We start from the raw sequence: 13,391 nt of genomic DNA, 5'->3' as shown, positions 1-13,391 counted from the left end.
CTCCCCCGCGAGGCTTCCCGGCCACCCGGCGGCTCGGGGGCGCCGAGCTCCCGGCGCCGGTGCTGCGCCCCGTCGGGGCCGGCCGGGAGGAATCCTTCCTCGCCGGCTGAGACTCTCTCTCTTCCGCTCCTCGTCCAGATCCCGCGGGCAGGGAAACCCCCCCCCCGACTCCCAGCCGCAGCCCCTCGGCACGGCGGGGCCGGCCCCACCCTCAGCCTCACCGGCTGCACCTGGGGCTGCACCTGGGGCTGCACCTGGGGCTGCACCTGGGGCTGCACCTGGGGCTGCCCCAGTCCAGCCCCAGCTCCCCAGCTGCAGCCTATTAAAACCTTGGCCCGGTCCCATCCTCACCTCACCGGTCCCACCTGAGCTGCCCCGGCCCCAGCCCACAGCTGGAGCCCGTGGGGAGCGGGGGGGCCGTCGGTACCCGGCCTGCAATAAGGTGATCTTAACAGGCTCAGGAGCAATACTGTCTTTATTCAGGCCTGGGGGCTCAGTGGATTTTCCTCAAATCCAGCACAGCTAAAGGCAGCTGCGGGTGCTTCTTTTATACACCCAAATCACAGGTTGGTGCTTTTCCAAATGCTCCTATTAGACACCGATTGGTCAGCAACTCTAATACAATTACAATACAAATGACACATCGAGACGATGAGGTGCGGAATCACGACTTTACAACCAGTAAGGTTATAAAGTAGGTATGTTTATTCAGCGCTGGGCGCACAGGGGAATCATTTCCTCCAAATGCGTTCCCCACTTGGAGCGAAAAGCAGCTCCTTTTTATTGCTTAGAAATGTTACGTATTCATCTACTCTAATACATATGCATCATTACTCTGAGGATAGGGAGGGAATATTACAATTAGTTCTGAGAAATCATTAACATATCCCCCCACCCCAAATGCCTCCTGTCGCGTTTGCACAGTGCTCCCTGGTGGTCATGGGCAGGGGTCTTCAGATGAAGGCTCATAGTCTTCTTCACGGTGTTTGCTAGTTGACCCTTACTTCTGCGCAAGCTCAGTCCTGTAGTCACGTACACCTTGTCCTTCAAGTCTGGGCTAATTTGCAGCTCCTTGGTCTTTCTGGCTTAGTGGTTTCAGTTCCCCTCTTATCTCAAGGACAAGAGATACCAGAGATGGCCCATCCTGTCTTCCTTCCGTTCAATCACAAGGGAGTTACCGCCCTTTGATAGGGACCACCAATGGTCCATCTTGTTCTTTCTCATTCCATTGCAAAGGAGTTACCATCCTTTGATGGATGGAGGCCATCTGGGGAGCATCCCACGGGAGGGGGGGGGGGGGGGGGGGGGCGCTATCGAGTTAGTGTGAGCATCTCCTGAAAGGCGGGGGTTATCGGGTGTTTTCTCAGATCAGTTCCCCCCTTTTCTTTTTCCAGTAGTAAATTCTTTTACTTTTCTTAAAATTTGGATCGTTGTAAAGAGCCTCATACATAAATTATAGTCACTTTGCGAGTCGCCAATTCCATATATATTCATTCTTCCAATGACCAAAGTTTTACACTGTGCACATTGATCTATGCCCAGCCAAGGGGGCCCTCGTTTAGACTTTCCTTCCTCTTCTCTATTTTAGACAAAGTGTGGTCCTCCTCCCCTGTACTTTTATAATGGACCTCTGTGGCAGCAGAGAGGACAGAGATGTTAGCGGAGGCAATTGCGAATAGAACTTATCTACACAAGGCAGATAAGCAGGCACTTCTTTATTCCAGCGCTGGGGAACACGGGGGATAACTCCACAAAAAAACGTGTTCCCCAACAGGTACAAAGCACAACATATTTATACACTTTTTCAGCAGAGTCATGGTTACACAAGATCAACAAAATTCACAGTTTAGTTTGACCTTAATAATGATTGGCTTTCAGTTACCGCACCTTACCTATATTCCTATTCTACAGAAATCATTGGTCATCTTTACTGATTGATTTGAATAGAATGATGGGAGTGTAATGATTAGCATATTCATGTTATTTCCTGGAAATCATTATGATATGCAAATGTCTCTAACCCATGCATGGTTATGTTGGACGGGGGTCCTCTGGTGGTCGTCAATAGTCTTCATCACTGTGTGCGCTGATTGAACTCCATCCTTGCGCATCACCAATTCATCTTTGGCTGATGCTCATTTCTTCTTTGGCTGATCTTCCAAACCAAACCCAGTATCTTCTGGTACCTATTGTTTTGACTCAAGATCCATAACCAGTACCCATTGTTTTGATTCAGAGTCCATAATGATTCGGACAGTGTTCAAGGCACACACCATACTAGCTACCTATTCCTAAGGGCCTTAGTGTGCTTTATATTCTTAAAGCTGCTATTAACTCCATTTTAAAATCAAAATAATATTCTAAACTAAAATCAAAATAACATTCTAGGATTCAAGCTACTTTGTTAAGGTAACTGCAACAGCAGCAGGAAGAGAGGCAGCAGGAAGAGGGGGAAAGAGCAGGGCAGAACAACAAAGTGATGAGCAGAATCATGACTTTACAACCAGTAATGTTATAAAGTAGGTACGTTTGTTCAGCGCTGGGCACATGGGGGATAACTCCTCCACAAGCATGCGTGTTTGGAGGGAGAAGCGGCTCCTTTTTATTACGTAGAATGTTACCTATGTATCACAATTCTGGGAATAGGGAGGGAATATCACAATTACTTCCAAGAAATCCTTAACATATCCTCCACCCCAAGCCCCCAGTGCCGGATTCCTCAACTACAACTTTGGTGCCAGCCCTCCCCTTGCAACTCCCATGTTATCAGATAAACAGCATGTCTCAACAAAGGGCATGTCCCAACAAACAATCAGCATATCTCAACCCCCAGGTGCAATGTTTCCTGAGGGTGGGGGGGCTTAATGTTTCCTTAGATGAAAAGGACTGCGAGCAGGATAGATATGCAGAAAAAACCTGGGATGAGCAGCACAAGAGAGGGACAAAAAATGAATGGGGGCAGGGAGCCGGACCGAGAGAGACAGGGAAAGACAATAAAGCAACAAAGAACAGGGCAGAGAGGGAGGAAAAAGGCAATGGGGACAGGGAGCTAGGACAGCCAACAACGGAGGGAAGGGGCAAGGAGCTGCAACAATACAAAACAAAACACATGCCCACACTCTGCAGGTCAGAGATGGAAGAATTAAGAAATGGGGACAGGGAACCAGAAAAAAAAAAAGCTGGAAAGGAGAAAGAATATCAGTGCGTACACAAAGAAAGGGGGGGAGGAATTCTAAAATAGGGTTGCCGAGGAGCCAGGGACACCAAGGTCAAGAAACAAAAAAAGCAACAAGGACAGAGAGCTGGCCACGCAGAGACAGCGAAAGGCAAAAGATCGCAAGGGCAACATGGCAGAGAGGGAGGAATTGAAAAACCAGGGACAGGGATCCAGACAGGGAGAGAGGCAGAAATAGAACGGGGAAAAGCGGCAGAGTGCAGAGGGTGGCATTCATCAACAGGGCCAGGGGAGCAGACAGAATGCAATGGATGACACAAAAAAATGTAGCTGCGGGCTACCGCGAAGAGAGAGCGAGTCAAGAACAGGGACTGGGAGCCAGACAGAGAGACACGGAGAAAGGAACACAAAGACGGCGACGGGCTACAAGACAGAGAGGGAGGAAATAAAAACTAGCGTCGGGGAACCGGACAGAGAGGGGCGGGGGGGGGAGAAATACAGGCAAATGTGGTGGGTCTATGGGACAGTGAATGCGGGATTAAAACACAGAGAGAGGGAACCAGCCAGAGAGAGAGACACCAAAGAAAAATTCCAGACAGACTACAGAGGGCAGAAGGAGGAATTAACAGCTGGGGACGGGGAGCCAGATGAAAAGAGATGGAGATCACAGGCAATAGCGGTAAGTGCAAGAAGAGGGAATGTTGGAGAATGGCTCAGAGACAAGGGTCCTGAGCCCACCGAGCAATTGTATGATCAGAGCCTGCTCTAGCTGCTGATGCTGAGCCTCACTAGGGTTGCCTGCAGCTGCTCGCAGCTGCTGTTACATGAAGAATGTCAAGGACGCTTCAGCCCTGTGTACCGTGGTGTGTCGAAAACAGGTTAAGGGAATTAGGAATAGTGGTCTGAGAAACCCAGTGTTATGGTAACGGTGGTCTGAGAAACATTGTGTTACGGTACTGTCGTGTATCGAAAACAAGTCAAGAGGAATCAGAAATAGTAGCATGAGAAACTTAGTGTTATGAGAAGCTTGTGCTGTAAGCTAACTGCAAGTAGGTGGACCATGCAAATACGACCTTTAGAGCTTAAGCCAATCAGCTAGTGACTAGTAGGCATCATAATTATCATTGTCTGTATAAATATATGTACCCTGGACCAATAAAGACACACGGTGATTGATGCTCTATCTTCCACACTGAACCCGTCTCGGCGTGTTGTTCGTCCGCGGCTCCGCAAGGGAAGAACTAATCAACAGGGACGGGGAGCTGGACAGAGAGGGACAAAGTAAGGCAAAAATAGCGGCAGGGTACAGGTCAGAGAGGAATGATTAAAGAACGGGGGCACTGGGAGGGACACAGAGAGATAGAGAAAGGAGCGACAGGCTACACGTCAGAGGGAGGACTTGAAAAACAGGGACAGGAAGCAAGAAAGAGGCAGATGGAGAAAGGGGGAGACGGGGGGGTGGGGGGTGGGCACGGCCCAAGGGGCAACAGGACAGAGAGGGAGCAATGGAAAGGGAGGGATGGGGAGCTGTGAAAGGAGAGGCAAACAGAATCACAACGTGCTACGGGGCCAAGAAGGAAGAAACCAAACAACAGGGACAGGGAGCCAGACAAAGACAAAAAAACACGGGGCTATGGGACTGAGGATGAGGAATGAAAAAGCAGGGATCTGGCGCTGGGCAGCGAGAGATGGAGAAAATAAAAATAGCCAGGGGCTACTGGGCAGATAGAGGGAAGAAGGAAGAAACAGGGATCCAGAGCTGGTCAGAGAGAGACGGTAAGAGACAGGTATACTGACAGGCCCCGAGGAAGAATGAAAAGAGAGGGACGAGGAGCCAGACACAGAGCAACGCTTACAGGAAGTACAGCAACAGCTAGAAGGCAGAGAGGGAGGCATTAAAATATCAGGACTGGGAGCCGGACAGGGGGAGGGAAACAGATAAAGAGGGGACAATGCCCAGAAAGACAGGCTACAGGGAAGAGGAGGAGGAATTAAAAAATTGGGATCCAGAGACAGACGGAGAGCAGGAAGTAAAATTGCCACAGGCTAAAGAGCCCAGAAGAAACTGAGAAACAGGGGGCGGGAGCCAGCCAGCCAGCAATGCAGAAAGGAAAAACCACGATGGGCTCAGAGACAGAGGGAGGAATTTCAAAAAGGATGGGACCAGGAGCTGGACAGAAAGAGACTGAGAAAGGGCAGAGAGCACCAGGCCGTGGGGCAGCGAGGGAAGAATCAAAAAGCGGGGACAGGGAGCTGGACAGAGAGCAATGGGGAACGGGGGAAAAAAAAAAAAACACAAAACTGCACCAGGCTACGGGGCAGAGAGGGAGGAAATGGAACACAGGACAGGGAGCAGGACAGAGACTAGAACAATAACAATGGGCTGCAACACAGAGAGGGAAGAATTAAAAAACAGGCACGGGGAGCCCGAGGGAGATGAGGACAGACAAATAATAGCATTGGGCTACAGGGCCAAGAGGGAGAAACTGAAAAATAGTGACCAAGAGCCAGAAAAAGAAGAGACGGAGAAAGAACAAATTGCAACAGGCCACAGGACAGAGAGGGAAGAAGTAAAAAACAGGTACAGGGAGCAATCAACAGAGATACCGGGGAAGGAAAATTTAAAGAGCAACATGTACAGGGCACAGAGGGAGGATGTAAAAAAAAATTAAGTGAGGGACAGGGAGCTGGACAGAGAAAGAAAAATCAGCAGCGGGCTACAAGACAGACAGGGCGGAATTAAAAAATCCCTGCAGGGAGCCAGACGGGGAGAGACTGCAAAAGAAATGAGTGGCAATGTGGCACAGGGCCTAGAAGGACAAACTGGAGAAACAGGGCCTGGGAACTGGAAAATAGAGCCAGGGAAAGAAAAAACTACTGATGGGCTCTAGGACAGAGAGAAAGGAATGACAACACAGAGCCGGGGAGCCATAGAGAGGAAGTAAGTACAAAAGAGGGGACATCGAGGGGCAGAGAAAGAGAGCTTTGAAAGTGACAGGCTGCAGTGCGGAGAGGGAGGAATGTCAAAAATGAGGATCTCGAACCAGACCAAGAGACGCGGAGTCAGTAAAAATGCTGCCAGGTAACAGGGCAGAGAGGGAGGAATTAAAAAACAGAGGCAGAGAGACTGAGAAGAAGAAAAAGTTCCGGCAGGCTTTCAGGGAGAGAGAGGGTAGAATTAAGATTTGGAGGCAAGGAGCTGGACAGAGAGACAGACAAAGAAAAAAGCTGCATCCAGCTACCAGAGACAGACGGAGAGGGACAGAGGGAGGGAGGGAGAGGGAGAGAGGGAGGAAGGGAGGGAGGAAAGATGCGACAGGTGACACAACAGAGAGGGAAGAATGAAGGAGACTGGGAGCCAGACAAAACCGAGACGGGTGTGTTGGGTTTGCTTGTGTGTGTGGCCGGGGGTTTTGGCAGCGGGGGAAGGGGCTACAGCACTGGCCCCCGTGAGGACATCCACCAAGCTCTGTCGGCTCCAAGCGGGACCCATCTCCGGTCAAGTCCACGCCGAGTAGCCACGGTGGCTGCGCCTCCAAGCTAACATTTAAGGAGAACCTGGGAGGATGAGTGGGAGTTGTGAGGGAGACAGCTGTGCAAAAACAAGGTCAGTGGAAGAAGGGGGAGGAGGAGGAGGGTGGGGACGGGTGCAATGGAGCAGAGCGTCCCTTGCCGCCCGTGGTGAGACGCAGGCTGTCCCCCTGCAGCCCGTGGAAGTCGCTGGCAGAGCAGATGCCCACCTGCAGCCCGTGGAGGAATCCCGCCGGCCGGAGCGGGCGGCTGCTCCCAAAGACGAATGCCGGGACTCTGAGGGAAGCCCCCGCCGCCGTTGTACTTTGTTGCCAAGAGGACTGTGAGGCGCAGCAGGGACCCACGCTGGAGCCGTTCAGGAAGAGCCGCAGCCTGCAGGAAGGACTCGTGTGGGAGAAAGTTCAGGGAGGACCATCTCCTGGGAGAGGGATGCCACGCTGGAGCAGGGGAACAGCATGAGGAGTCCTCCCCCTGAGGAGAAAGGAGCAGTAGAAACAACGTGTGGCCAACCGACCGCAACAGCCGTTCTCCGCCCCGCTGCGGGGCAGGAGGTGGAGAAATCGGGAGCAAAGCTGAGCCTGGAAAGAATGGAGGGGCAGGGGGGAAGGTGTTTTTAAGATGTGGCTATACTTCTCATCGTCCTGCTCCGTTTGCTACGTGTTGCTGTCATTTGAATTAAATTGACGTTCCTTTCCTTCTCCTAACAAGTCTGTCTTTTGCCCATGACCACAGCCAATGAGTCATCCCTCCCCGTCCTTACCTCGATCCCCGAGCCTTTTGCTTTATTTTCTCCTTTCCATCCTGAGGGGGAAGAGGCAAGTGAGCAGCCGCGTGGCAGTCCATCGCCCTCTGGGCTCAAACCACAACAACAGGGAAAGAAAATTAGAGTGACACGCTAGTGGGGGGAGAGGGAAGACTTAGAAAAAAGGGGACAGGAAGCAAGACAGAGTGAGATGGAGAAAGAAAAAAAAAATGGCAAAAGGCGATGGGTGACAGGACAGAGAGGAAAGACCTTGAAATGACGGGCGGGAAGCAGGGTAAAGAGAGGTGGGAGAAAGAAATAGACTCTTGACATGCTCCAGAGCTGAAAGGGAAGACTGAACACCAGGGATAGCGAACAGGACAGAGAATTCCAGACACAGCAAAAATACTGACGGGCTACAGGACAGAGAGGGAGGAATGCAAAAATGGTGGCCGGGAGCCAGACAGAGAAATACGGAGAAGGGAAAAATAGCCACAGGCTACAGGGCAGAGAGAGGGAGGACCTAAAAGATGGGGACAGGGGGCCACTCAGAGTGAAGTGGAGAAAGGAGGTGCAAGGCAGAAAGGAAAAAAAAAATAGCAGCTGTGTGGGAAAGCGAGGGGGCCAGGGGAGGGACAGTGAGGGACCGGGACGCACAAGCGGAGGAATAAGGCCCCAAGGGCCCAGGACTCACTGCAGCTCTCACTCTTGGCGCTGCCCGGAGAACGACACAGTTGGGATGCTTCTTCCTCGTTCTTCCTTCCTCTTCTGTAACTCCAGAGACTTGGCTGTCCCCCACCTACAAGGATACCTGTGAGTCTTACAGCTCTTACGAGACAAAACTTCCTAAACACGCAGCCCCACTCACTCGCGTGCTAAGTGCAGGAGAGTAGGACAGAGGGAAAGAGAGAGGAAATGACGAGTGGAGAGCAGAACAGCTGGACAGAGGTATGTGGCAAGAAACAGTGGGACAGGCAGCAGCATGGCATATACAGACAAAAAGTTGAGGGGATGACAGAGGAGAGAAGAAGAGAGAAGGGACAGGGAACAGGGCGGAGATGGACAACGGAACACTAGAGACAGCAAGAAGACGAGTATCACCATAACAAGGCAAAGACACAGAGAGGAAAAAAAGAAAAAAAAGACAGCAATGGGCAGCAGGCCAGAGGGATGAGGAAAGACAGGGGGAAGGACAGAGTGGTATAAAAACCAGGTGAGGAACAGAGAGCCAGAAAGCACGATCCTGCAAAAGAGAGTGGGACAGGGAGCAGGACGCCGGGATAGAGAGCCAGTGAGAGCAGAGACAGACTGGAGGAAGAACAAAGGGAAAGACTGACAAGGACAAGAAAGCAGGACAAAGGGATGGAAAGGGAAAAAGTAGCAATGGGAAGCAGAATAGCCGGAGAGAGAGAAAAAGAGCAAGAGCAGCAAGAGGAGGAGAATGACAGGAGTATCTAGAGAGAAAGACCGGCACTTGGAAAAGGCAGGGACTGGGGGAAACACACATCAGAAAGGTAAAAAGAAAAAGCAGCACTGCCACTTTTCTCCTCTCTTCTAGTGTCCTGCAAGAGAGGGATGGTGAGCAGGACAGCGTGACAGAGAGGGCGGGAGGGAGGGAGCAGGATGCAAGGAGAGAGAAAAGCAGAGGTAGAGGGAAGAGAAAAGAATGACAGAGAGAGAAAGGGGGAGGATGGGGAGCAGGAGAGATGGAGAATTAAAAAATAGCAATGGGCGGAATAACAGAAACACTGAGAATTAAAAAACAAAACAAACCAAAATCTATCTAGGGAGCAGGACAGAGGAATAGAGTGAGAGGGAAAAAAAAACAACAGGGAGAAGGACGGGTAACCCACAGCAGGACACTACGGGAGCGAGGGGGCGGAAACACAAAGCAGGGCAGAGGGATGAGGAGCGAAAGAAAAGAGGAAGAACCAAGAGAGGAGAAAAAACAGAAAGAGACCTGGACAGAGATGGCCAGTGGGACAGAGAGATGGAGGGAGAAAGAAAAGAGGGACAAGGACAGCGACAGCGATGCAAAGAGAGGCACAGGGAGCGGGCCAGTGGGATGTAGCCAGAGAGGGACAGGCAGCGGGACACGAGCTTTCAGACAGAGGTGTAGAGAGGGGGAAAGAAGGGCAGAGTGGAAAAGAAGGGGGCGGGGAGCAGGTCAGAGAGCTGGAGAATGAAAATACACTGCTGCAGAGCAGGACAGGAAAACTGAGATGAAAGAGATGAATGGGAAGTAGCGCAGTGGGGTGCAGACAGCAAAAGTCACGCTAGGCAACAGGACAGAGGGATTGACAAAGAAGGAAGGGACAGGGAGCAGGACAGAGAAACGGAAGGAAAAAAGAGAGATGAGCGACAGGACAACGGGACGCAGAGGAAAAGGAAGGATGGAGAGAGAGGGAAAGGTGGGGAGAGAGCGCGGGCTGCGGAAAGACAAGAAGCAGGACAAGGAACGTGACAGAGGGACTGGGGGCAGCAGAAGGGGGTGAACCAGATGCAAATGAATACAAACAGGTGAAGGAGGGATAAAAATACGGAGATGGGCTGCTGGGCAGAGAGAGAGGAAGGAAAAGTAGGGCCAGAGTAGGGCAGAGAAAAAGGGAAAAAGGGACAGACGGCCGGACAAGGGGAGATAACTAGAAAGAGTGAGACGGGCAGGGGGATAAAAGCAGAATAACCCAAGGGAAGATGCGGGACAGATGGACAGTGAGAGGTAGAAAGGGGCAGAGATCAGGAGTGAGAGACGCAGAAAGAAGCATTAGGGGCAGAGGGACAGAGAGAGGAAGATACAGGTTGCACGAAGGAGAGAGGGACCGAGAGAGGGACCGAGAGAGGGACCGAGAGAGGGACCGAGAGAGGGACCGAGAGAGGGACCGAGAGAGGGAGAGACAGAGCCCAGACAGAGAGCGGGAAAAAGGTAAACCAGGGACCAGCAGCAGGCCAGAGGCAGAGGGACAGGGGGGAAGGAGAGAGGGGTACAGAAAAGAAGTGAGGGATGGGAAGCAAGAAGATGGAAATGCAAGAAAAAGGGAGGAGTGGGAAGCAGAACACTGGGATAGAGAGCAAGCCAGAGCAACGGGAAGAACGACAGGAGGCAGAGCCAGGGGAAAACCAGAGACCAAAAGCGGGTACAGGGAAACGAAGTGGAAAATGAGAGATAGGAAGCGGGACAGAGGGGTGGAGAGACAACGAGGAGCGCGGGGGTAACGTCAGAGAAAGAGGGAGGGAGAAAGGGAAGGACAGACAGCAGAGAGCAGGAGCGAGAGCTGGAAAAAGAAGCTCTGGGGCAGAAGGACAGAAAGAGAAAAAAGACAGACATGAAGAAGGACGGAGGATGATACGGAGGGGGAAAAAGAAGGCCAAGGAGAAGGACAGAGATTGTCCGACCAAGACAAAGGAGCAAGACAAGGTGATACAGAGAGAGGAAAAAGGGACAGGAAAGCAGGACAAAGTGAAAGACAGGCAAGAATAAGAGAGAGGGAGCAGAAGAGACAAGGAGGGGGAAAAGCCTAGGACGGGTAGCAGGACATACAGCTGGAGAGCAGAAAAACACCAGTGGGTTGCAGGACAAGAGACAGAGGATAAAAAAAAGAAGAGGGAGCACGACAAAAGCGCAAAGAGAAAAAGAAAAGGGAGTGGTAGAACAAGAGAGAGGAAGAGGGAGCAGGACAGAACAACAGAGAGGTAAAGGGAAACGAAGAAAATCACAGCAGCGTGGGAAGGAGAAAAGGCCAGGGGAGGGCCCGGGACACACAAGAGGAGCGACAGGGCCCCATGGGCCTGGGACTCACTGCAGCAGCTCTCGCTCTCGGCGCTGCCGGGAGAATCTGCCGGTTCAGACGCTTCTTTCTCCTTCCCTCCCCCCTTTCTCTTCTCTAGCTCCAGGCGCTCGGCTGTCCTCCACCTAAGAGAACACGGGGGTGTCTCAGCTCTTACAGGACGAGGCCTCCTACGCACACAGCCCCACTCGCCCGTGCACTACGTGGCTGTACCGCGCTTTCAGTGAGACGTACAGACCCTGCGGTGCACGCTGGTGGTCTGAGCTGCTGCAGACTGCGAAGCGGGATCCTTCCTCACCCGGAGAGGCTGGCTCTCTCTTCCTGCAGCGGGAGGCAGCTGCCGGCCGGATGGCCACCGGTTTAGTCCTCTTTGCCTTTCTCTGGCCTCTCCAGCGTCAGCCACGGCAACTCCTGCCCACCGCCAGCCAGCGCTCCGCCTGTTCCTTTTTGCTCCCACACCGCAAGGTGCACAGGCCAGGCAGAGACAGCCCACGCAAGCCTGAGGCGGGTGCAGTCAGCAGCATCCCCAGGGGAGGAACGGACAACTCCATCCTCAGCGCAGCCTCCGGAAGAGGGAAAGAAGAAACAGAGATTGTCAGCACCAGAGCCCACCCCTGGCCACGGCCCCTCCTGCAGGGGCTGCTGGAGATGCAGTTGCGGGCCAGCTCGCTGCCCTCACGACAGGGCTTGGGGGGGGCCTGGGGCTACGGGACAGGCTCCAGGGGAGGGGCTGGAGCTGAGGGCAGCGGCACGGGGCGAGCGGGGCGGGGGCGGCTCAAGGGGATCTCTGGCGAGTCGGGGACGCCCGCCTCCTTCCCCCCTTCCCGCTCGCAGGGAACTCCCCAGGGCTGCGCTGGCCCGGCTCGCCTGCCGCAGCGGAGGGGGTGCAGCTTCCCGCCCCCCCCGCCCCCAGGAGACACCCCCCCCCCGCCCAAGGGGCTCGCTCGCCTCACCGGCAGCCTCCACCCGCCCCCGCCGCCCCGCCCCTCTCTCTCCCGCGCACCGCGCCTGCGCCGGAGGGGCCAGAGCCGGCGCGCGACCGCCGGGCTGCAGGACCGCGCTCGGCGCGCAGAGCGCCCGGCGGCACCGCGCACGGGGGGGGGGGGCGGCGGCGGCGGCGGCGGCTCCTGACCGGGAGGAAGCGCCGGGCGAGGCGGCGCCGCTCCGCAAGCACCGCCGCGTCACGGTGCCGGTAACCGCGGAGGCAGCAGCGATCGCTGCAGAGGGCGCCCCCACCGCGCAGGCGCGGCCCCGGGGCTGCAGGACCGCATTTTCGGGGAGCAGCCGGGAGCCCGCAGGAAAACACACAAAACCGGCACCAAAACTGCACCTCGAGCCGCGCTGCGGGGGCCGCGGCGGTAGAGAGGGCTGCGCCGGGCCGAGCACCGCAGCTGTCTGGCAGCCCGGTCAGCAAAAACTACAGCTCCCGGCATGCCCTGGGGCAAGCACAGCATGGTCGCCCGCCGCCGAGTGCTAGAAGACTACAGCTCCCGGCATACCACGCGGAACAGAACCGGGGGCCGGCTGCGAGCCCCGCGCATCAGGACTACAGCTCCCGGCATGCCGCGTGAGGCAGCTCCCCTGCGGGCACACGGCTGTTCACCCCTCCCTCCGCCCCCGCCGAACGCAACCCCTCGCCCTCCACAGCGCGGCTCCGGCCAGCCCGCCCCGCAGCGTCCCCGGCTGCGACCCAGAGCGGCGCTCCCCCGCCCCGGAGCGCCCCGCTCCTCGGGGCTCTTCCCGGGAGCCGCCGTTCCCGCCAACCTTTGCAGCCGCAGCTCCGGAACGCTGCCATTAACCGCGGAGGCAGCAGCGATCGCTGCAGAGGGCGCCCCCACCGCGCATGCGCGGCTCCGGGGCTGCAGTACCCCATTTTGTTCGGCAGGCAGCAGTGCCAAGCGCGGCACGGGGGGGGGGGGGGGGGGGGGGGGTGTCACCGCGCATGCGCGGCTCCGGGGCTGCAGTACCGTATTTTCGGTACAAAAAAATGCTTTTTTTGTTTTAAACTTCTGCCAGGTCATTTTACTCAATGTCTCATACCTCTTTTGTTAAGAGAAATATTATAAGCATTTGTTTGTTTTCTCAACACCATTCACAACCTTAAATGGTTCCGTCACGTATCCCTATTTCTTTTAGAAGCCATTTTAGAAGCTAATGA

General features: G+C 54.3%; 1 protein-coding gene across 1 annotated transcript; it reads right to left on the bottom strand.

Annotated features, from left to right (window-relative positions):
* Positions 1–682: 682 nt before the first annotated feature.
* On the bottom strand, positions 683–12,795 carry LOC122154894. The gene is made up of 6 exons (XM_042807927.1): positions 12,733–12,795; positions 11,246–11,432; positions 8,143–8,247; positions 7,467–7,555; positions 6,916–7,177; positions 683–1,630 (listed from the first exon to the last, which is right to left on the bottom strand). Exons 1-6 carry the CDS (start codon positions 12,793–12,795, stop codon positions 1,533–1,535), a joined length of 804 nt encoding a protein of 267 aa, XP_042663861.1. The 3' UTR covers positions 683–1,532.
* Positions 12,796–13,391: the final 596 nt, after the last annotated feature.

The sequence above is a fragment of the Tyto alba genome, unplaced genomic scaffold (assembly GCF_018691265.1).
Source record: "Tyto alba isolate M040663 unplaced genomic scaffold, T.alba_DEE_v4.0 Super-Scaffold_6, whole genome shotgun sequence".
NCBI lineage: Eukaryota > Metazoa > Chordata > Aves > Strigiformes > Tytonidae > Tyto > Tyto alba.
Note: the sequence above shows the minus strand (reverse complement) of the source record. Positions and strands in the feature narration are given on the sequence as shown.

Excerpts from the sequence above, each read along its gene's own strand:
- LOC122154894 (XM_042807927.1), bottom strand. The coding sequence starts at position 12,795 with ATGCCGGGAGCTGTAGTCCTGATGCGCGGGGCTCGCAGCCGGCCCCCG. Across the intron at positions 8,248-11,245 it reads CGAGAGCGAGAGCTGCTGCA|GTGGGGGACAGCCAAGTCTC; the intron begins GTGAGTCCCAGG and ends GTATCCTTGTAG. Across the intron at positions 7,556-8,142 it reads CGCCAAGAGTGAGAGCTGCA|AGGGCGATGGACTGCCACGC; the intron begins GTGAGTCCTGGG and ends GTTTGAGCCCAG.